The sequence below is a fragment of the Solanum verrucosum genome, unplaced genomic scaffold (assembly GCF_900185275.1).
Source record: "Solanum verrucosum unplaced genomic scaffold, falcon-dt-bn FXZP01000277.1, whole genome shotgun sequence".
Taxonomy (NCBI): domain Eukaryota; kingdom Viridiplantae; phylum Streptophyta; class Magnoliopsida; order Solanales; family Solanaceae; genus Solanum; species Solanum verrucosum.
The window spans coordinates 2,523,124-2,548,015 of NW_026019945.1; the positions used below are offsets into that span (position 1 = coordinate 2,523,124).

General features: G+C 33.7%; 4 protein-coding genes across 5 annotated transcripts in view; 3 read left to right on the forward strand and 1 right to left on the reverse strand.

Moving 5' to 3' along the window:
• LOC125809428 (uncharacterized) overlaps positions 1-2,650 on the forward strand; it is a 36,240-nt gene extending 33,590 nt beyond the window's left edge. The window contains exons 2-3 of the mRNA XM_049489068.1: positions 1,544-1,684; positions 2,290-2,650. Of these exons, the coding sequence (XP_049345025.1) occupies positions 1,547-1,684; positions 2,290-2,499 (348 nt within the window). The 5' untranslated portion in view covers positions 1,544-1,546 and the 3' untranslated portion in view covers positions 2,500-2,650. The remainder of the gene's footprint in view (positions 1-1,543; positions 1,685-2,289) is intronic.
• Positions 2,651-4,241: 1,591 nt separating this feature from the next.
• LOC125839322 (chlorophyll a-b binding protein 13, chloroplastic) lies at positions 4,242-5,662 on the forward strand. Its single transcript, XM_049518321.1, has 3 exons — positions 4,242-4,528; positions 4,659-4,820; positions 5,054-5,662. Exons 1-3 carry the CDS (start codon positions 4,412-4,414, stop codon positions 5,561-5,563), a joined length of 789 nt encoding a protein of 262 aa, XP_049374278.1. The 5' UTR covers positions 4,242-4,411; the 3' UTR covers positions 5,564-5,662.
• Positions 5,663-6,234: 572 nt separating this feature from the next.
• On the reverse strand, positions 6,235-16,831 carry LOC125839400 (myosin-2-like). 2 transcript variants are annotated; one of them, XM_049518391.1, is made up of 24 exons: positions 16,027-16,831; positions 15,686-15,787; positions 15,458-15,601; positions 15,222-15,372; positions 15,079-15,106; positions 14,761-14,929; positions 14,554-14,617; positions 14,413-14,426; positions 14,227-14,311; positions 13,304-13,407; positions 13,051-13,189; positions 12,327-12,445; positions 12,004-12,156; positions 11,824-11,913; positions 11,421-11,498; positions 10,720-10,875; positions 9,652-9,828; positions 9,328-9,533; positions 9,110-9,245; positions 8,516-8,645; positions 8,011-8,124; positions 7,752-7,852; positions 6,895-7,098; positions 6,235-6,730 (listed from the first exon to the last, which is right to left on the reverse strand). In XM_049518391.1, exons 1-24 carry the CDS (start codon positions 16,426-16,428, stop codon positions 6,263-6,265), a joined length of 3,534 nt encoding a protein of 1,177 aa, XP_049374348.1. In that variant the 5' UTR covers positions 16,429-16,831; the 3' UTR covers positions 6,235-6,262. The 2 variants fall into 2 exon arrangements, with proteins under 2 accessions (XP_049374348.1, XP_049374345.1); XM_049518388.1 differs by having other exon boundaries at positions 6,235-6,733.
• Positions 16,832-21,424: 4,593 nt separating this feature from the next.
• LOC125840844 (uncharacterized) lies at positions 21,425-23,702 on the forward strand. The gene is made up of 3 exons (XM_049519814.1): positions 21,425-21,610; positions 21,716-21,770; positions 23,490-23,702. The coding sequence occupies exons 1-3, from the start codon at positions 21,529-21,531 to the stop codon at positions 23,644-23,646; spliced, it is 294 nt and encodes a 97-aa protein (XP_049375771.1). The 5' UTR covers positions 21,425-21,528; the 3' UTR covers positions 23,647-23,702.
• The last annotated feature ends 1,190 nt before the right edge of the window (positions 23,703-24,892 follow it).

Consider the following 24,892-nt stretch of genomic DNA (forward strand, 5'->3'; position numbering starts at 1 on the left):
AGAGGTCTCAGATTTGAGCTCTGAGTATGGAGAAAATCTTGTTGGAATGAGCCCTGCAGTGCACGATCTAAATTTAGTGGGAGCTCTAATGTGGTCTTCGGACACAAACACCCGAGATCTGGGTATGGAAAAAATCTTGTTGGGATGGACCCTGCAGTGCACGATCCGAATTTAGTGGAAGCTCTAATGTGGTCTCTGGACACTGACAGTGAAGTTACATGGAAGGAAGTTGTCTTTAACAACTAGCAAATAACAATATATTCAGTATAATTTTATAAGTGAATCGTATAAAATGCAGTGTGTATGTATGCAATCCTATTTCTACCTTATGAAAATAGATTTAGAGGTTATAATTTTCGATAGATGGTTAAACTCCAAATTAAATTAGGTAAAAAGTAGTTATTCTATGATTTAGATCCACTTCCCACCAAAATGTCCATTCATTTATACTTTCTATTATCAAATTGGCCACCTTCATTGAAAAGATTTAAAGAAGAAAAAAGGGAAATGACAACCAAAACAAGATAACCAAAACCAAAATAGCCTACAATAACCTGCCAGCACGAAGAAGCAAACAAAAAGCGAGTGGTGTACTATTAAACACGCAATTTATTTATTACGTGTGATCGAGTCTCTTCTTTTTCTTTTTAGAAAGAGTTGTCTTGATATTAGGGGCGGAGCTAAAGATCGACTCGTATCTACCTGGATGAACTTTAGTAACTACATTTAAATTCTACATTTTAAAATAAAATTTAGATTTGAAACCTAATTGTTAATTAACATCTCATATCATTATTTATGACTTTAGAAATTATAAAATTAAAATTCTAACTTTGCGTCTGTTTGTATCCTTAATATTAGTAGTACTATTTTATTTACAATATTTTTTGAGCTTTTGTTGAGGTGTTTTTGGAGGATATAAACGTATGTACACTTCAGCACTTCTCTAATCACCATTCCACACCACCTTCTTCACGTGTTGGGTTGTGAAATTGAGATTTGAGGGAAATACATTAATGCATAATTCTAGGCTTGACAACTGAGGCGTGGATAACATAATATAAGGTTTGATATTGGATAAATAAAAAAACTAAAGAAAATCTACTTTGATCGAAATCAAATTCGAAAGCTACCTCGTGAGTTGAGGTTTGTCCAATATCATATAAAAAGATAAATTGTGACTACATTCACCACATATATATCGAAATTAAGTCTGTACGTACGTATATATAATTAGGTAAAATTCGTAGCCATATACTATTAGAAAAGGTATTAATTGGCAAAACAAAAGCTAGCCCACTATATTTGTCATTTTACTCAAGTGGACATTTGGAATTATACTACAATATCACTTTAATTTCTTAACCTATGAGTCTAATTATTGACCTCCACACATTCAGGATCCTCATCTATATGCTCTTTTATCCTTATATAATTCAATAGAAAATAGAAAATGATATAAACACAAAAAGAGAAAAAGTGAAAAAGAAAGGCAAAAAAAATAAAAAAAATCACACTTTTTTTTTAAAAAAATAAAAATTTCAAGATGTTGGAAGGGAAAGCAGTAATTGGAGACACAGATATGTTGGGAACCATGCAACAAGATGCATTAGATTTAGCTGCAAAGGCACTTGACTTCTTTGATGTCACTGAGGCCACTGAAATTGCACGTTTTCTTAAAAAGGTAACAAATCATATATAGATCAATTGTTTTTTCTTTTACTAAGGTTTTATAATTTATAGTAATAGCTAGAGTCGAATTTAGGATTTAGACTTGATGAGTATACTGATTGCATTTTAAATATTACAAATTTATGTAAGTTGAGAGTGATCTACATCTGTCATATTATAATAATGAGATTCAAATTCGATAGTGAATTTCTCAACTTGAATTCGAACCTAGTCATCTTTACTACTACTAGAAAATTTGTATAACAAGGGGATATATAAAAGTGAAAATAATTTACTTATGAACATAATAAAGGGATTTAATTGCGGCTAAAAGCTAGTAATTTTGATAAGAGAATTCCTAATTATTCAGCAGAATTTTGTCATATAGTCTGAGATTTGAATTTATATTTCTCTATAGGTTAAAAGGATTCAAATATACAAATATAATTACTTCATGATTGAATTTCCTTCCTTTTATATTATCACCACTATAAAGGGTCTGATATACCCTTCAACTTTGTCATTCAAAGGGGATATACCCTTTGAACTATTTAGTTTAATTTTTTCCTCAAAATGAGTTAATTGAATTACTAACCCTTTCTTTTTTTTTTGAATTAGGAATTTGATACGATGTATGGACCAGGGTGGCAATGCATAGTAGGGACAGATTTTGGTTCATTTGTAACACATTGCTATGGTTGTTTCATCCATTTCTACATTGGCAGCCTTGCTATTTTGCTCTTCAAAGGCTCTGCTGCCCTAGAGGACCCAAAAGCCAAGGCCGAGGCCGAAGCTGACCGGTTTTCTGCTCTGCAGGAAATAGTGTGAAGTCACTTCTTCATTAATTTTACCGTTCTCAACCAAGACATATATATATATATACACTCCAATGTACAATATTAGGAAGTTTTAAAGTTTTAATTTCACATTTATATTTTCACATCTATAAGTTATATATGTCAATTCGATCTCTTTCCTTTTTTCGGTGCTATATTATTTTCTTCCAAGGAACGGAGTTAGGGTTGGGGTGTATAATAACCTGAATTCAGCCTTTTAGTTGTTTCATCTACGATATAGGAAAAAAAGAGTTGGTATATAATTTTTTTTTGTATAAAATTTAAAATGGTGAATTGAGGTCAAGTAGACTGATGATAAGAACTTGCATCTTTTACTTCATGGTGTGAAATTTTCACGGGTCAACCTTAAAGAAAAAACAGGCATATTTCAAAGGATACTATAAATGTATTGCAAGAAAATCCTTCGTATTATTAATGTATACCAATTGAAGCTCGAAAACATTTAGACTTATACATGTATGGTGTACCATAGGAAAAGGGAAAAAAGAGTGCACCATCATATATATAATCGATCTGAAACTTTTAAGTTTTCACTTAAATAAATGTGACAAGGACTAAAAGACCTTTTTAAGTCTTTCGATTAAATAAAAGTGACAAGTGAGTTGTTGGAACAACTTCGGTAAGTGTCCAATTATTTCTTCCAACAACTATATTAGTTTTTCCACATAGCACTAGTTATTCTAACAACTAATCAGTTGACCAACAACTAAGGACTGACACTTAATTGACTTCTATCATACCAAGTCAATATTTCGTAAGAGCGTTATAGGTTTCGATAATCTCCATATATATCCCTTGTGCTTCTCTTCATTTTCTTTTTCAAAAATATATGTATATAGACATCTCCAGCTAATTCTTTTAGTGAAATATGTTTATAGAGCAATGCACTTGTAATTATGGTTTAATTCAACTCCTGGCTTGATTAAACACAGAGGTATGAAGGGGACTCCTTGAGCACACATATGCTTTGGAATTGCCATCCAATGCAAGGGATAAAAAACAAAAGAATCCAATGGAAACAGTTTCAGAAGAAAATTGTATTAATTAGTTGTACGGGGTGCCATGATTTATTACCCTTGCTAGCTATTTATGGAGTAAGTTAGTAAGTGATTGAGGGCTACCTTAGATCAGCTCTTACCATAGGCTGACTTTGACATATTTTAATTAGAGTGAATCTGATTCTTCAATTCAATTACTTTTTTAATCCAATAGCTCGTGGATGTAGAAAAGTGTGTGAATGGCATACGCAAGATCGGAAATTGACAATTGAAAAATTCATTTAGTATTGTCCGTTAGGAAAAGTTGGCTAATCGTACACAACAGACTCGAATTACTCTGATTCTGGAAGACACATGAGTCTGAACGCTTCGGCAAGCTGGGAACTCGAGGATTTTTAAGCAAACATGAAACGAAGATTAAAATAGAGTGCGTGGATATAAAAGTAAGTTTAAATACCATAAAATTTCATATTCAAATTCTAGCCTGGACAAAATACTAGTGATCGATTTATTCTCATCTATTCAAATTTTAGTAAATAAAATTATCCAATATTTATATTGATTGCAATAATAAAATAAAAATCCAAATAGCTTGACCAATGACCATATATAATATTGTACTACTAGATGTTAGCAAGATAAAACTCTGGATAGAAGGATATGACATGGAGATACTCAAAATCTACTAAACACTTCTCATTGGTTGATACAGAAATTTCAAAACTATTTCACACCACAATTTTCTAAAACACAAGAACCAGAATTGTTGGATGGGCCCCCCCAAATATTTCTCCAACAGTTATTCTTTATATATAAATTGTGCAAGAAACTTGGTGAAAATTGTGAGGTCCAATTAATTAAGAGAGAAATTAAGAAAGAGAAGAAATGGCAGCAACAGGTAGCTCAGCCACAGTTGTTAGAGCAACTCCATTTTTGGGCCAGACCAAATATGCTAACCCCCTTAGGGATATAGTTCCTATGGGCTCTGCCAAATATACCATGGTAATTTATTTATTTTTTTGTGTTTTTATAATTGATTTCGAAAATTAATATTATTGAAATTAGAATAAATTTATGATTCGTGTAAAAAGATACTGAATTCAAGTTGAATCTGTTTTTAATGTTTTGTTAGAGTAATGATTTGTGGTATGGACCTGACCGTGTCAAGTACTTGGGACCATTTTCTGCTCAAACTCCTTCATACTTGACTGGAGAATTTCCTGGTGATTACGGATGGGATACTGCTGGTTTATCTGCTGATCCCGAGGCCTTTGCCAAGAACCGAGCTCTTGAGGTACTATCTTTTTTCTTTTACTGGTAGTAACAAATATTTATGTGACTAAAAATCAATTTCGTAAAATTGTTTCTAAATATTAAAGGTATCATTTTTATTAGGATAGAACAAAAAAGTGAAGCATACCACAGAAAATCTACAAATTTAAGACTCATATAATTGTCGACGATTAATTTAGGATTGAGACATAGTTGATCGATTGATATTGATTAAAATTGTGTTAATAATTCTAGGTTATCCATGGGAGATGGGCCATGCTTGGGGCTTTTGGTTGCATTACACCAGAAGTTCTTGAAAAATGGGTAAAAGTGGACTTCAAAGAACCAGTATGGTTCAAAGCTGGAGCCCAAATCTTCAGTGAAGGTGGGCTGGACTATTTGGGCAACCCAAACCTTGTCCATGCTCAGAGCATTCTAGCAGTATTGGGCTTCCAAGTAGTACTAATGGGCCTTGTAGAAGGTTTCAGAATTAATGGGCTTCCTGGAGTTGGTGAAGGCAACAATCTATACCCAGGTGGTCAGTACTTTGACCCATTGGGCCTAGCAGATGACCCAACAACTTTCGCCGAGCTCAAGGTTAAGGAGATCAAGAACGGAAGATTAGCTATGTTCTCCATGTTTGGATTCTTCGTTCAAGCTATTGTCACCGGCAAAGGCCCACTTGAGAACCTATTGGATCACCTTGACAACCCTGTTGCTAACAATGCATGGGTTTATGCAACTAAGTTTGTTCCTGGATCTTAAATTTTTTACATTTTGACTTCCTCCATAAGAGCCTTTGTAGTTTGTACCACTCAATCATTCATAATGCAAATATTTGGCAAATGAAAATTATTTTACATACACTTGAACCAGTAGCATTCATTTGAATATGCATTAACGAATAAGTTGAATTCAGCTATATGAACCTTCACTATCCATATCCTAACGTTCAAACATGACAAAAACTTAAAACAGTTTTCAAAGTATAGGGGCGAGTCACATGAACAGCCTATACATAATAAAAGTAGGACAACATTGGTGAAAAGAGTTGAAGGGAGAAACAAGAATGCTCATAAGCAAAACACAATGATACCATCACATTTAGCCACTCATTGTGTTGTTGTGAACAATCAAGTAATGACTTTTCTACAATTGATCATCATCTTTCAACAACAACTAATTACAACATTTGCTAATGCGAAAAGACGTGGACTGAGAAATTCAATCCATTTTTCGCAAGCTATCTAATATACTTCCACAACCTAGCATTGTTTACAACAGGCTATTCACAAACAAGTTCTTAACTATCTAGCTGAGCGATTGCAGAGATACGTAATTGAGCACACGTACGTACTATTTCCCAATCTCCACCAACTTTGCTAACTTAGCAACCATAGTTGGGGAATTAGTTCCATCTATTAACACCCTAAAGAAGAAGACGAGAATTATTTTAAGCTAAAATCACTTGCTCTTCTTACCCCACCATTTTCTATGACTCTTCCCTGCTTTAGAATGAACAAGCTTGTGTACTTTTGACTTCGTCTCCTTTAACCGGACCTTGTACTCTTTTTTCCATTCCTCAAACCTGTGTTTAAGTCTTCGATACTCATCTGCAGGATTATTAGTAGAATGTAACTGCCCTGGCTTCAAGTGAACAATTGCCATGGCTTCGTTGTCAAAATTCTGCTTCCGTTGTTCAAATTCCATTGTAAGGTGGCTGATTAGGGATAAACCACCATTAACCTCTCTATTAGCTACAACACCCAAGCTGTTGTTAGAAAAGTTAATTGGAGTGCGTCCCGCAGGAGTGTCCATAGACGTTGCATCATCAGAATCATAATATTGAGGAGATGGGGAACCTTCAAGCTTTCCAGGTCGACCAGTAGTGTCACCAGCGGCAAGAGTGTTCTTGGCTGCAGCTAGACTAGCCTGCTTTAACAAAGCAATCAATTACCTTGTAAATTCATAAATATGAGTTCACAAGTAGAAACTCAAATTCCAGCATCAGCAGTATCAGTAGAGCATTCATAGAACTACGGATACCAAGAACTAGAGAAAATGAACTATCTAGGATCATATTGCAGCTTACTCACCTGCAATGATGTCATTTGCTTTTGCCACATCTCCTCCATTGACCTCATCTTGACCTCATATTCTAAGCATCGGGCCTCGAATTGGTTTGCTTGTTCCTTCAGGGCAGCATTTTCCTTTTCCTTCTGTTCAATGGTTGCCTCAGCCTTTGCAACCCATCTTTCGAGGTCTTCTACAACAGATGGTAGGATTTCTCGAGGCAACTCCTGCTTGCATAAAAAATTCAAACTTACTACTACAGATTCTCAAGCAGTCAGTAAAAATATCAAAGACTGCATTGCTGCCTTAACTGTTTGCAGCAAGGGGAAGGCATGATAAATGAAGCCATTATCCTGATTTATCCATCAGTGATTCTTCACCAACTGTCCTTTCCCTTTCCCCTTTTAGCTTCTACATGGGAGAGGGGAAGGACTAATGTATAAGCCAAAAAAGGGCCTTACTAATCATTCTCTCACCATATTTTTCTTTCAATTTCAATAATCAAACACTCGGCATTTTCGAGATGCCAGAGTATTTCATCTTCCAAAGAAAGAATAAAAAATGAAGAAAGATTCCCCTGAATCCTGAAATCAGAAAAGCAGTTGCATACCCAAAAATGGTTTTAACTATCCCCCCCAAAAAAGAAGAAAAAATGAAATACCTAAAATTGGCTTCATGAAACAGGCCACCAAATTCTTAAAGATATTAGTCCGGAAGCAGACTTTACAATTCTGAACGAAGAAACACGAAAAGTTACAATAAAATCTATGGCAGAACTTTTAAAATGCTGATTATTCCATTATAAGGTCTATTAAGGGAATAAAAAATGAGGCATGAGGACTACTAGTAAGGATAGGTGTGAATCTTTATCACAGAGTACCTTGACCTCCGTCTTTCTGCCTGATCTTCGTTTGTCTACATTTAACATTTTTGAATTCTGCAGTTTACGAAGATCCCTTCTAGCCAACCAACCACGAATAGCTGCAAAAAAGATGTGTAAGTTTATATTTGGTTTCATAACCAGCTGCCAAATAGAAGACGTGTAAGTTTATATTTGGTTTCATAACCAGCTGTCAAATAGAAGATGTGTAAATCTGTATTTGGTTTCATATATTTGATACCATGCAAATAACTTTTACCTGATTGTATCTGCACAACAGCCACCAGCTGCTCATCACTTCCTTCACGAGCAACCTTCCCTTTAGACATCACTTTAGTATTATACAGCCTTCTTTCTATTTCACCACGAATAACTATAAGAACAAATGTTGACGTCAAACATCAGGTACAATTCAACATTGGAAGCTTATAATTTAATTATATTGATGCATCACCTCAACATTGACCCCGTTCACATAACTAGTTACTTTTGGAACTTCCAACATTGGTTCAAAGGCAGTTAATTATAGTTTATTAAATAAAAATTATGAAGACAACATTGTAGTTATATGTTTTTTCTTTTTCTAAAACCACTTGAATGGCATCCCCAAGTGCTCAAAACTTTGAAGATATCTAATATAGTCTTGAAATGGAAAAATAATCATACAACCTGATAGACACAACATTCTTCATGAATATCATCTTCTATTGTATTCTAAGAAAAAAGGGAAGAAAAGAGATGAGTTGCAAAGGGATCTGCTTTACATGATTGAAGTATGATTACTCCTCCTTTCAGCTCATGGAAGTGCCGACGAGCACGATTACCACGGAAGCACTTCTGCACCTCAAGAGTACCTTGCAGAACTTGGTTCCTTACATCCTCCAATGAAGCAATCTACATGTAAGAGGGAAATAAGTTCACATATAGGCACACAAAAGGAAATCCAATATTCAATAGTATGTGTCCATTGTCTCACTAGAAGCCCATATTGGGTATATGTCAGAGAAAATATGTTATATCCATAAGCCATAACTTTTGCCATTTTTATTGTTTGACCACTCAAAACCCTTCTCCAAACAGACATATGCCTCCAAAAATATGATTTTTCCTCAAAGTGGTGCCACCAGTTTGGAAGGCACCACACTTTTTTCAAGATAACTATGGTGTCTGGGCCAGCTAGCGTGCACATCGACACACCACATGTTTTTCAATTATCATTATTTGGTTCGACTATATAGTAGTAATGATTAGAAGAAAATTAAAATTTATGGTGCTTCCTTTAGATGATTTAGTAAATGACATAAATTCTTTGAAAAGTAAACATATCCACACAAGAGAACAAGAAACCATGAACTCACCTGTCCTGATCGGAAATATAACTTTGTATACCCAACTTGGTACAGTTCCGGAAGAATACCAAATTGATGAAGAATGGCAACTGACATACTTAAAGGATCTTGGCATGCACTATCCTTTGGCAGAAGGAAACCGTACCTAAAATACCGCAATCACATATATAAGTTGACGAACAACCAAAAGAACAAATCAGAAACAAACTAAGGATCGTGTATGTCACCTGCTTGTGAATTCTTGATGTGTTAACCTAGTAGGATAGCCAGATCTTGATATTCTAACCACCTCAAGAACACCACAGCATCTGAGCTGTTCTATGACAAGATCTTTGTCAGACATGCCAGGAAGCTGCTTATTATTTGGTTTTATGCAACATATGAAATGTGGTATGGTATTTTCCAATTGTTGCATCAATTTGAACAAATTATCCTGCCAGAATTTGATAAAGGACAACATTGAGAAACAATCATAGCACCTCAAGATACAAACTTTTATTTTCCAAATGTTTAGTTTGTCAGCATGATCAAGTTCTATAGAAAATAACCACCTTAAACTTAGTTGCAACACTTTGCTTCTTAAAATCTAGCACCCCTGTATCAGTTGATGGAATTGAGAATTTTTTATCTTCAGGCAAGTGACTATCACTTGATGAGAGTAGCTGAATAATGTCAGGATGCAACACATCTCTGTTCTTTGCTAAGAAGCCAGTTGCATCATAAGTTACCTGCAAAACTCATATACGTAATTATAGAGTATGTAAAGAACCAAGGAAGTCAACCATAACTTCTGTCTCTAAAACAAATGATGTGGCTTTGTTGCACCAAAAACTAAGCAAAGACATATTTGAATTTAAGGTTAATTATATAGTCCTTCTTGCCTTCAAAAGCTCTAGAGTTTCTCTCTCCAAATTACCCACCATACCAATACTGAAATGGACTTCCAGATGTTCCTAGATATTTGGATAAGTCCGATTCAAGCCATGATAGCAAAAGGTCCATTGATATTTAGGCATGCACCAGTCCCCAAAATATTAAGCAAGAAAGAATATGTTACAAGAACTACTGAAAGATAACCAAAATAGAGAGCGGTTGTCTGAGATTATTGAAATAGAGAACAATTACATGATTCTGGAATTCTTTTCCACTAAAAAGTGCTAGTACTGGCACAAAGAAAGAAAGTTCTTCTTGCAGCACCCATGGAAAAGAATCTATCATCAATCACCAGAAAGAGGTATGACAAAGTAAATCTTCCAGATATTATCGGTGTAGTAGTGTAGTTTGGATTGAAAATGGAAAATCACTTGTGAGAAGTTATAAGAAGGGTCATCACAAGATACAGCTAGAGGGTCACTGGTCAAGAGGCACACCCTCATTGGTGGTAAATGAAAACAAGCATAATGCCACCAAAACAGTAATCGAAACAAGGATGGTGCCGCCAAAATGGTCACTGTAATAAAACCATGAAAAGAAAGAAAAACTCTCCCAACAATTGAGCGTAAGTCTGACCATGGGAATGTGAAAGCTATCAAGTTTCTTAACCAAAATCGTGAAAATACTACTAATGTCGGTAGAAATTGAACAGGACTATAAAGGACTCATTTATAAGAGAAACTGACCTCTCCAGCATAATGACGAATACAAAATTCTTCTCTTTCGCTTTTAAAGCAAGGGCTAGATTTGATGTGCTGCTTAAGTTTACATGCAAAGGTCAAATCTGTGGCTTTTAGGGAATTTGATTCTTCATTCAACAAAGATATAAGGCCAATTGGATTCTGCAAAATGAAAATGGAAGTTCATCTATCAACTGCTATGTCCATTCAAATAAATGTTGAAGATTGCTCAACTAAAATACAGAGATCTTCTTTATGATTGACATTGGTAATTCGACTCGAGCTATCGCAATAGAATTTGTGAGTTGTGACTACATAAGCATATTCATTTCTATCCTTCTCATACAACTCAACAATTAAGCACGGAAAGAGTAATCAGAATATGCAAGACTTCACTCGAAAGAAGTAATATGACAATGAGAAAATTGGTGTGGAAGCTATATCAAATACAACTTGTGACAATACAAACAGATAATTTTTATCCTTCTCATCCAACTTAATAATTAAACATGGAAAGAGTAATCAGACTAAACGAGAAAAAGATGTAAAAATCAAACAAACAAACAAAAAAACAAAAAGAGCAACAACAGAGTGACATCTAATTAAGTACGATTGTAAACATCTAATCCAGGGCAGAAGAAAGTTGTCAGCTTATATAAGCTCCTGACGCCAAATAAATAGGAAAAAGAACCAAAAGGAAGAAATACCTTTTCAAAAAGATTCAGACACTCTTGGTTGTCTTCAAAATCTACTTTTGACCAATCAATTCCGTCCAATTCATATTCCTGAATCATAAAACATCAGTTCCTGCATTGACATCTAAAACTGATACTGCAAGGAACATCTTCAGGAGAGTATACAGCCCAAAAATGCCACAGGATAACTACAGAGAGAAAACTGAGTGTAACAATCCTGTGTTTGTTCTTGAGCCGAGGGTCTATCAAAAATCACCTTTCTACCTCCCTAGTTAGGGATAAGGTTTGCATACACTCTACCCTCCCTAGACCCCACTTGTGGGATTACACCGGGTCTGTTGTGTCTGTTCTTGTTGTAGTAGAGGTAAGGAATGAAGCAATAAGAATGATGTAGGGAAGATCATGATATGCTTACCTCTTGCTCGAGCTTCAATAGATGTCTGTTGACATGCTGCTGGAGCCTCTCATTTGCATAGTTTATCAAAAATTGTTCAAATGTGTTCCTCTGATAAGTGGGAATGGGAGTGTCAAGGTGGATAAGAAGGAATCTCCTATGCTGAATAACAGTAAAAAAATCACTCACAGATCAATTTACCTTAAATGATTCAAAACCGTAAATGTCTAGAATATTTATGGATCTACCCATCTGTTCTTTGTCCATTGCAAGGTTTCTGTTCATTTGATCTACTATCCAGTCAAACAAGTTTGCATAAATGAACTTTGCCAATGCATCTCTTCTGTCAGTTGCCTGAATCAGAGTTATAATGAGTCATGTTCTCTAGAGAAGAAATAGGAGTGCTAAATTCATATATTAGAATAATTAATAGCGAATAATGCAGATTCTAGTTAATCTCGGGATGAAAATGTGAAACAAAGAGAAAATAGGAAGAGACTAAATATAAATGCACTTCAACAAACCTGCTCTACAGTTAAACTCTTGGCGATCTTATCCTTGCCAGCTTGTATTTGGCATGTTGATAAAGCTAGTATGAGGTCATTTACAGTACAGCCAATCAAGCTAGCAGCATTTGTAACAGCTGCAATATCAAAGATTGAGACAAACCAAACAGATAAAGAAGGCCTCCATACAAGAACAGGATATAAAAAAGTTGAAGACTTTGCATACAAAGTGAAAAAGAAACTTTACAAGTATTACAAAGTAAGACCATACAAGAGGTGCAGGAACGAATTATCATGAGAATACAGAAGATACTTGCATGACTCCAAACAACAGAGGTTTATGACAATGTAAAATTCTCTGGCCCAGAAACGTTGAAAAGCCTAAGATAGACCCTCATTCCTCAACAGTCAATATTGCAGAGAAATGGAGTTACGAAGAGTACATCTGGAGTAAAAATAACTACTCCAACGAAAAACAACCAACTGACAAGCCAGAATATGATAGATTGTCCTTCACTCAAAAGCGAAGAAAGTGTTAAAGCTGAAACCGATAATATAGATGCTGAACAAAAGTCAAGTCCAGATATTCACAGTTGGAAAGTTAACTTACAATTGACCAAGAGTGTAAGATAATTTATATATGTATGAGGTTATGAAATCATATCTTCTAGTACATTCAGAAAGAACAAAACCTCAAGAGGATCAACATTAGCTAAATTGCTACACTGACAAGATAGCTCACCTTCACTCTGCACAACTTCAACATGACTTTCATCGTCAATTACTTGGAACGTTATGTTTCCCAGCCATAGAACTGAAGCAATCATCTGAAAAGCATGCTCTTGATCCCTTTCAGAAATCCTAACACTATTTAGGGCTCCCTGGAAAAGTGAGAGAAACAAAGTAAATAATTATAAACAAGATCCAGAACAGCATTGAACTGAAAGAACAGAAATCAAACATAAGTTGACCAATTCTTATCCCTTAAGGCTCACCATAAGCTTACAAAATTCCTCAGCATCATCAACATCATGGATCACCAAGCAGCCACTCTGGTTGAGATATTTGTATTCTGATGCACCTTTTAACTTAAGTTTATCTGAGAAAATCAAATTAAAGTTCTGAAAACGAAATATTCTGCAACTTCTTTAACTACTTCATATTTTCAAAGATCTTTAACTAACACCACAGCTGCCCAGCCCCACTAAAGAAGAGAAATAGAAACAAAGAATATTTATAGAGCACTACAAAAAAGAAATTCGATCTCTTAAAAATTGTCCTTTGCTAGAAAAACAAATAGTTATACACACATGATATTGAAAGAACTTCCATTTCACAAGGTTTTCTAACGCCAACAAAATTCACTTTATATTATTCATCAACTGTATGCATAACTTCTATATTTTTCTGCTAGAAAGTTCCACTTCCATTTTTTTTTAACAGTAATGTCCGGGCTAACTTGCACACCACTCTCATATTTCACAGGTTGTATGCATCCTCTCAAGTCTCACCAGAACATATTTTATCGGGTAACTCGACCCAACAAAGCTTAGGCATGGAAGAAATGACATAGGTTTGTCCCCTCTGTTAGGATTCAAATCCTGGTCCTCGTGCGACTTTCATGTTTAACGTCTTGTTGAAAACACTACAGTTTTGTGACTGCTACCTTACACTTGTATCCTATTATATTGATATTTTAATAACTTCAGAATCACAAGCCCAATTTCACCATTAGGATCACAGAATTGTTAGTTCTAGAGATGTTCTAAAAACAACTCAGGTGTTGTAACCACACAGTATTAAAAACAAAAGTTGTTCTGACAGTGAAGACACATTGCAAGGCAAAAGCCATGTAAAGTCCTACGAGTGATGTAAGCAACAAAAAGATACAAACAAAGGTCCAATATCAATTACAGACCTCTCAAAGTAGGTGGAGCCCCGGCACATAGTTGGTAAAAAATATGATAGGACCTCTCTCCATCAAGCAGCTGAACCACTCTCGACTGCCCAAAGAAGACATTATGCTTCAAAAGATTTAGATTGTGATAGTAATGGTATAAACTACAACAAGGAATCCATGGTAAAGGGGAGAAGAAAATCCCACCTTTTCAAGAATCACTACTCATTATTTTAGCATTGGCCAGTGGACATGCACAAAGATGTATAAAAGTCAGTAACAGTTATATCAAAGGACAATTACAATAAATTGCATTCTCTGAGAAAACCAAAAGACAATTACACTTACAGGTTTGTATTTTAGCACCACATATTCTTCCTGCTGTACTAAAATGAATTTCAATCAACTTTCCCTGCATCCATCAAGGACAACCATCAGAAAAAGTACAACAGATGGGGAAATAACACAAATAAGTTTTTCCACTTCCCAGTCCACCACTCCCATCCTCAAATGAAGGAAAGAAAAAGAAACATAGAATCAGGCATAGAGACTGACAAATCGACTGGAGTTATTGTTCCTGGAAGTTTTGGCATTCCCAAAGGCCTCCAATATGTAGCTTGTTTGCAAAACCTCCTTCTCTATCCCATTATTGCCTCCACCAAGCATAGCTAAGTATTCCATTGCAAACTTTGCTGTTTCCGTCTTCCCAGATCCACTTTCCCCACTGTATGAAATGAAAGCAAGTTAGTTCCTCCCAATCACTGAAACCGCAATGAGTTTGATAATTACAATCTAAGCCATCAATAACTGAAACAGAGTAGAAATACAAGTATCTGGCATCCCTAAAGATGACAAGGAAACATTTTCACATACCTTATGATAATAGATTGACTTATCTCATCTGCAAGATTCAAAAGGTAAAGAAAGAAATAAGAATCAGCTTGCATCTAAAGTGTTTACGGAGTTAACAATGAACTTTTGTAAATAATAAGAATGAACATGGTTCTGAGGATAACCTTCCATCATTCGATCGTAGGCAGTGTCAGCAATAGAATAAACATGAGGATCATTCAAGAGCTTCTGTCTGTAAGCTGTAACAAATTCGTTCCCATACAATTGGATATCTTTGAACGGATTGATTGCTATTAAAGCAGGCCCTGCCTTGCTCTGCAGGCATAGGGGACAAAAAAAATTAAAAGAGAATAGACATGAAATTACATGTGAGGCATAAATGCAGTTTAATATTACGTACATATATCATATCTCGTGCATATCTGTTATGAAGGTTGTGAAGAACAGATGGCTCATTCAAATAACTAAGCTGCATGAGATCATCCACACCCTCAAGAACATCCGGATTAGCAGGTAATACCTCTCCTACAGGCACTGTCACAACCTACAGTATGACAAAGTTTAAGTCCAATTGCAGCTGTTCACTTTAAATATTTATCATAAGGAAATAGCAGGAACATGAACTTACACTGCCGTCAGAAAGTAACACCATAGCTTTCTCTCCTGAAGTTGATTGAATATGTCCTGATACCCATGCCCCATTCCTCAGACGACACCAGATGCGAAGCTTCTGAAAACAGAGCTTAGGAGTTAAGTTTGTCATCCGAGAGCAACCAAGAAATCATCCAACAGTAATCAAACCAGACACAATGACAAAACTAGTGAAGCCAAATTCAGCACATGTACAAATTTTACTTATCATTTAGCTAAAAATGTTAACTTTTCTAGATTCATTCAATCAAACCATTCGTGTTCAAGGCGATTAAGACAGTCAACATGTGAAACTATTGAAAATAATGCTCTTATTACCTTCTTAACAAAATAATCCAGCCGATCATCCCATTCAGCTTCACTACGCCATTTCTCAACCTTCCCACCACTTACTTCCCGCAATCTCCCTGTGTTGTTCTTCTTCCCTGAAGGCATTGCATACGGCGATTCGCTATCTTCCATTCCTTTCACCTTCATAGCACCAAAAACATTCCTTTTCAACCCTTTCGACTCTTCCTTCTTCTTACCGTTCTCCAATTCAACATCACCTTTGCTTAACCTTTTGCTCAACGGTTGCCTCTGTGAAGGAGGCCTAGTCCTAGATGTAAGCTTAGGCCGAGCAGGTAACGCCGGCGGCAAGTCTTTTGGCTTCTCATTTTCATCCCTTTGCCGGAGAGAATCCAGCATTTCCTCTAACGAACTACGAACTATAGTAGACATTTCCCCCCCTGATTTGAAGTAAAATTACATATACAGAAACTATTTCATTCAAATTTAAACAATATCTGAAGCAACATTGCTCCAGAAACAACTCCTAAAACCCTAATTCACTTTTTTTTTCAAAAAAAATTAAAAATCAAACCTTTACCAAGTTTCCACCATTTTCCTTAAACCTGGAAATCAAAATCCATCCTCACAACCCCAATTCCCCAAAAAAACGCATAAACCTCGAGATTTTCTAAGATATCAGAAGAAAAAAACACACAAAACCAAAAAAAAAAAAACAAATTTTACGAAACCCAATACAACTCTGAGTTGTTGAACTTTTTTTTCTTTATTTCCCACCGAACAAGAAGAAAAAAAACTACTTTTTAGGCTAAATCAAGAAAATGGGTACCTAAATGTATATATATATTTTTTGCATGATATGCAAAGAAATTAAACTCTTTTAAGGAAGAAAGAAGAAAAACAGAGGGGAAAATGAAAATGGCTAATCATGAAGAGGGAAAGAAAGGTTTTTTATTTGTTGTTTATCAAATTGGTTGGTTTTTTATTTTTAGAAAATCGAAAACTGCCGTTCAGATAAAACCAAAAATAGGAAATAATGGATATGAAAATTTGAAAATTTATCATGTTTGGTCTAAGTAAATATAATATAATGATTTGGATTGAAGAAACCGTTGGATTAATTTTATTTTATTTAAATAAATAAATTTGAATTTTAGAGTGGGGGCCTAAAGTAGTTGCTAAATTAGTGTAGAGTTGAAATTTTGAAGTGGCAGACAGATGCACCTGAAAAGGAAGCGGATAAAATGGTACATGCTGTAATTTAGTGTTTGGTCATAAACTTTAAAAAAATATATTAGGCGATAAAAATTTTGAAATTAATAATATATTCCAATTTATATAAACGGTTAAACATAATTTCAATTTTTTAGTTTTAATTTTATTTTAAAATGAAAATAATTATGATTTTTTTCAAGTTTCACAATTAAGTATGATTAAATGCTCACTATATTTGTTTCTATTAACTACAGCTGTAGGCTTCAAATTGATAATTCTTCCATTTTACATCTAGATTTTTTCAATGGTCAGTTAGAATTGACGGATTAAAACTAGTTGATAAACATTAAATGTAGAAATATTATTCGTTTGGATTTAATTTGTTTGTCTTAATTTTCTTATTAACAATGTCTTTTGTTTTGGGCAACTCTTTCATTATAACTTTTCACATGATATGCTTAAGGTCATGAGATTAAATGAGACTTTGGTACATTCTACGTATTTTTAGTTTAGGACCATAATATTAAAAACAAACTTTCTTTATTTTCTTAAATCTATGTCAAACTAAAATCAGACAAACAAATTAAAACTGAGAAAATATTAAATATTCAAAATGATTTTATGTAAATATGTGTTTGTATTGGTTAAAATAACTGAATTGTCTCAACTCTCAAGTACCATTTGTTCTTTCTATTTTGATTTTTTTATAATGATATTATTCCCCACATTTTCACAAGTTTTAACAATTTAATTTTTTATTTTTTTTTGGTAATTCATGTAACAGATTGATTTAACTTTGACATGATATTTTTGTTAGATATATTATTTTATCATCTATACAAAAGCTTTTTAATTAGTGAATATTCAAAAATTCTACCTTATTGTAGTGGGGTTACTCAAATTTATAAAGCTGAAAAGGAAATTTATGCTTTTCTGGCTAGTTGCTTTTAGTTTTTGCTCTTTGTAGCTTATTTTGTTGTCTTTACATTGTGTAGCGTCACTTCTACTCTTCTTATTTTCTTTTTATTTGAGGCAGATAATGCTTAGATTTTATAATATGATGAAAAATGAAAGTTTCAATAACCTTGGGGGACCAAAAAAATAATAATCCTGAGGCATCAATATAGATTATGATGAGATGGATTCTTTCATCCTTAACTAGAGATATCAAATTCGAATCTAGGATGGAGAAAACCTTATAAAAGTCCCACCTCCAAAAGTAGACCCTGTGAATATGCAAATTTAAATTGATCGAGCTTAACTCACGCACGAACACCGTGGAAACCAAAATGAGGCAAATGCCCCTCCTCTAATTACTCATAATAAACAACGGTACTGGAGCTAGAGTTTAAATCAATAGTCCTCCTCTTAGAACTCATTATAAACAAGGTGAAGCTAGTGTTTAAATTACGAGTTCGATTAAATTCAATAACTTTAATTTAAAATTTTATATTTGTTTTAAGATATATAAATTATCGATAAAGAATTCAATAACTTAAAAAGGTTAAAGTCTTAAATGCATAAATTTCAAATTCAAACTTCACTCCCCATTCCCCAAGTCATGTGATGTTTAGAAATATTATTATAAGTTGATCATCTATGTCATGAAACTCCGTTCAAAAAAAAATAAACCTTATTCACACATAAGATATACTATGTATAAAAGATTTGAGCAAGATCTTTAATAACACGTTAAGATAACTCATAAAAATATAAAAAAAAATTAAAAAGGGATGAAAGGAGAACAAGACGAAAACGTAACAATCTATAACATCATTTTGTTCATTTGGAGCCACATAAGGAAATTTAAATTTTGAAAATTTTAAAGCACGTATAGTATACGTTTGAAAACTGGAATGCAAAATGTCAAAAAATATTTAATTATTTTTGTGACATAAAGTCAAAAAATGTTCTTTGTTGGACTCCTTTAATTTGACTTTGTTGACAAAAATAATATATTTTGCTAAAATTTTCTATTTGTAAAAAGTTCTTACAAATCTCTCCCCTACTAACTTGGACAAAAAAAAGTTTAAATTTTTTTTGCCTTTTTTGTTGATATAATTAAACAAATTGGAAATATTAGCTTGTAATGGATTTTTTTGTATATATGGTTTTCTTTTCTTACAGAAATTAATAATAAACATTTGTAAGTGTTATTAAATCGCTAGACGTAATTATACTGAATCATATTATTAAATTAAGAATTAGGTAACTATGAAAAATCTCATTTTATGTAACAACTGATTTGGTATGTTCGCATACAATATGTCACATTAGACTAACTTAGTGTGATCACATACAATATGTCAAATCACATTGGACTGATTTGGTGTGATAGCATACAACAAGATAAAATGTTGTTTAATATTCTTACGTACTCAAACCTCAAAAGTTAACTCAAAATGAGGAAAAATGTTCAAGTTTTATAGAGAGTTCAGGGTTCTCGTCATTTACAAATGTGGGATGCTTGATTCCATTCATCAATACAATACAATGCGATGTTTATGAAATGATATATAACAACAATCTAAATAAGTTGTAAGAGATTTAATTTACTTACAACTTTTTATAAGTTGTTAAAGATTTAATTTACTCACAACTTTTTATCTTATAATTGTGTTTGAATTAGCTTACACGTATATATCATTCATCTACTTTGAGTGTTGGTCAAAGCAAATTTAAGAACTGTTTATTCCCATTATTAGTTAAGCTTCAATTTTGAATGACAAGTAATACGTTAATTGAGGAAAAAAGACATGCACAAATAGACGAGTGAGAATTTAAATAAATCTAAAACTGGGCCAGGTCATACCTAATCCTCCATCTGTGTTGGAGATTTATCCAATACTCATTATCATCACATGCCTAGCTATTTTACGTGATTGTAATTATGGCGAGAAATCAAAATTTCTATTAAGGAGTACAAAATATAAAGAAGTAAACGTCAATATTTATTATAGAGATGAAAATTCAATTCAACTTGATATTGCTAATGTTTTGAAGTTTGAGTTGTGATAAATTTAAGTTTAATATTAAAGACGTAACTATTAAAAATTCTGAATATTAAAAATATATTCGAAATATAATCAAAAAAATATATATATTGTTACACAACTGACACTAATTGAATGTATGTCTATTATATTAGACCAAATGGATGTAAGGACTCTTTTTTATCAGTGAGTTGATTCCCTTTTTGTTTGAGATTTAACATGACACTTTTTATTGGCATGTGCTTTGGCTAGCTTTAATGATGGAACATCATTAGTCATTAGTGAAGAAGATGGACCTTCTGATTAATTCTGACTGCATCAATGTGAATTCTCCTAACTTGTCCAACAATTTTCACAAAAAAGTGTTCCAAACTTCCCATTTGTTTTTTCCTTTACGTTGCAACTTTATCTCATTCTTTGCTTCTTCTCTCGTTTCTCTTTGGTGTCAATTATCACTTCAATTTATTTCTATAATTAGATTTACGTTACGTATTTTATAAGAAATTTTTTCATTTTAGAATTCGAATTCAAAAATATTTGATTAAGAATACAGATAAATCTTTTTCATACTATTGTCTCTCGTAGCAGTGTTATCTATTTCATTTCTAGTAGTTTTACTTTTTGGGGTAAAACAAAAGATTACCGCAAAAAATTTATACAGAGCGAATAAATACAACTTCAAGCGAGCATATATAAAGTGAATAAACACAACTCTAAAATAGTAACTATGAATTTTACTTAGGCAAACTATTGCTATATTTGATAATCAAGCTTCGAACTATCATTATTTGTGAAATTTTCTCATTAAGTGATCAACATAACGCAACTAAATCTTATCAATAATACACTTTAACTCTGGGATACTTGTAGAAGCATGATTATTCAGGAAACTCATATATGTACTTAATTCATAAATTTTGCCTTTATAAATTACATTGCAACAGTTATATTATAATAATAATAATAATACATAGTTATATATCTTAAAGGTATTATACCCCAAGGTATATATACACATATCTGTTGAATGTTTTATAAATTATACGCCAAGGTAAATATGTAAATTTTTGATCGCCTGATCACACTGCGTAAATATTCAAAAAAGAATGGTAAAAAAACAAAAAGAAATTGATGTTAATTTTGGGCTTTCATGATATTGGGCTACCCAAATTATCTTGTGGACTAGTTCAAGCTAGTGAGCTGCTCCAGGCCCATCATGCACTCTCCAACAATACAAGCTAGATTAGGAATTTGCTGAACCCTAAATTCTTCTTAGCATTTAGAACAGTCGAAGAAATCCTTCCGTTTCCGCGTTCGCGTAGCTATGGCGAAGAACAGAAACAAGAAGAGAAATGGCCTAGCTGCCATGGATGTCTCCACTAACCAAACGGTTACGGATGCCCAGGGTAATTTACTAATTATCTACTGTAATTTTTCAGTGTCTTCGTTATCCTTCTATTACAAAAATTTCCTTAATTCTGTTGATTTACGTGGATTTTGCTTAATTTCAGCCATGGATACTTCAGAATCAGCAGCTCCAAAACCACATATAGGTGGATCACTTAAGTAAGTTGTCTGATTTTCATTAGTGTTATAACGTGATGAAACTTTCGGTGTTTTGGTAAATTGAGTTAACGTGTTCTTTGTTAGGACATATTATGAACGGAGTAATATGAACTTCTGTTATGTATTTTTTTTGAATGGCGGAATTGTTAGAGTGCAAGTTCTGTGATCACGTTCTGTTCTTTTTCACAGTTGGTGTTATATTTAGCTTTATGCTTGCAAGAAATATTTTATTTTGTGGCTGCTTGTTTAATATAATATGATTCCATGTTGAACTAGAAATTGAATTTCGCAACTTTGGGGAAGTTTGATCTCAGTAAGCCTACTTTCTCAGAGATCCTATGTTCTCAGTGAACTAGGATAAGATAGAGACAAGGGGAAGGGTAATTGGTTCTTTTACTAAATTTTCTGATTTTACGGAACAGTGATTGAACTGATCATTCCAAATTTAGCAGAATTTGATGACAACAAATAAAAGAACATAAAGTTACTGTCGAGGCTCGAATGGATGTAGAAACCATGACCTACACCCTTGTAGGATTTCAACTCAACTTCATTAAAAACACCGAACTAAAATTGGATTACCCGCAATCCAAAGGACCTACCTCTAAGTCCTTTACAAAGTTCCTAACAAATTTCCTAACTACCCTTAGCTTGAAAAACCACAAAAACAACTTTAGACAAAGTTTTGACCTCAATAAATGCTTCTACAAAAGCTGATAAGAGATTACAGTTTATAACCTATCACATTCACTAGAGTTGACACAAGAGAGATGATCTGCTTGACTTCTGGAACAGACTCAAACACTGGTCTAGCTCCACTACGTATTTTCAGGCTTCTTTTGATGTAAAACTCCGAGGGCTATGTTGCTAAATTTTTTAATCAAGCTTGAGTTTTGCAAAACATGGATGGACTATATAAATCAAAGTGTCCGTTCATTTCACTTGTTTGAGTCCGGTGAAGCCAAGTAGAATTCCTTTCCTTGACTGGTTAAGATCTTGTAGATTCCTTGTATGATTCTAACTCCTTTGCATAATATCCATGCAGCTTGAAAATCATAATGATAACACAAGATAATAATTTATAATTTTACCATGGTAATTTAGCAATATTCTTTACCCTGCCAGATTCAAATTTGCCAAATTCCGTTCTTGTTATTCTTATCATTTTCCCAACTTCACATGACTAGAAGTCTAGAACACCCCATTAGGACAAGCATTATTTATTAAACATCATTAAAAACACTCGACAAATTCCCCTTTTTGATTATGACAAATAAAATTTTCTTGTAGTGTTTATTTTAGCCATCACATAGGGGAATATATTTACCCAAGAACTGTTTATTTCCAGCATGAAAAGAATAAACTTCCTCTCTTTGGTAAGTATCCATGCTTGTCTAGCTCCAATGTCTGAAGCAACCCACCAACCGTCCTCCGACTCAAACCCAACCACTCGCTTAATGTCTTGTTATTTAGGGGATGCAAAGGATAAAAAGAAGCTCAGGGAGTTAACTGAGAAGTTGAGAAGTTCACGAGCTTAAAAGCACTGTTTGTAAAAAAAGAGAACTCCCTGTACATATTTCTGGGGTGCAGGCATGTTTGCACTTGAAATTCATGCATCTTCTGTATTATTCTTCCATTTGTACTCATCTAATTCCCCCCATCTCCCATCTTACAATTCCTCACCCTGTTTCCGCTAATATCGTATGCTTGATATTGCAGAAAGATGAAGGGAGTACAAATGAAAAGGACGAAGAATGTCAGGAAAAAGAAGGCCATGGCAAAGGCTATTTCAAAAAGTGAGAAATTGGAGGAACGAATCACGAGGAGCGAAAGCAAGATAGAGAGAACTAAACATGCCAAAAAGTTATATGAGTGAATGAATGAATGATTCTCTTGTGATTAATTATGAATGAGTGATGATTTTGTTATGTTAATGCTCTCTCCCAGGGTGTGCCATCAGTATAAGAGTTTCTCTTCTTTCATTATAATCGCCCAATTCTTTCTCCAAAACGTGTCAATGTTCTTGCATTTCCGAGATAAACAATGAATAGCGTGCAAATACTATTAGAATGGAATGAAATTCTACCATGGAAAAGAAAAATCTGTGATTTGTGCTTGATCCAATAGTATAGTTACTTATTATGGGAGATATCTTATAAAGAGTTTTTCAAGTTGAAGTTGAAAAGTGGTATTTGGAAGTTAAAATTATAGTATTTGGACATGTATTTCACGTGATTTTTTTTAAAGTTTTGTAAGTGAGCCTTTTCAAGCTCATCTTTATAACTTAACCAAAAAGCACTTTTTCTTTTTATTGAAAAAAAGAAAAAGATCTTTTTAGTTTTCAAAGTGTGTAACTTAACAAACTAGATAAGTTTGGAGGTACTGTAACAAATTGTGAAACGATAGGTGATTTGATACATATATACTATACCCTCCCTCTCAAAATTCAAAATAAGTGCCATTTCAGGTTTAAAAAAAAGTACGTAGTATTTTTTCAACTATACTTTTATATTTCTCTTTCTTAATATTGTTCAATTTTTAAGAGAGATTTATTAAATAAAGTTGATTTAGTAAAATGTATTAAGTTTATCGATTTCCTAAGGGACATAATTTGGATGGAGGGAGTATTAGGAAGTGCATGGCATATGCTGAAACTTTGAGGGAGGTATATGCAATTCTCTTTAAATTAAATAGAGAGAAAAATGAAAAAAAATATCAACAGTTCAATCGGCAAGACCAAGTTCACTTCTTCTTCTCTCTTTCATGGCGCTCCAGCACTCGCCTTTTGGCACTTTAACAACTTCAGCACAAATGAAGTTGGCCGTTAACAGTTTCAGATGCTACAAGCACCTTCGTCCTATCAATATTTCAAGCTTCAAGCATCTTCCGCGAAGAATTCAGGGCAAGTAAATCCTCTTTTCGAACCTCGCGAGCAATCTCTTAGTTTTTCTTCTTCATTTTCTTACAAATTTATTTAATCTGATTACTGTTGAGGTCAATAGCTTGGATATTTCAGTTATTTGATACATATTTAGGCGAATTCAAGTACTTACTGGTTTTTCTTCTTCGTTTTCGTCGAAGTTTATTTAATTTGATTACTGTTGAGGTCAATATCTCGGAAA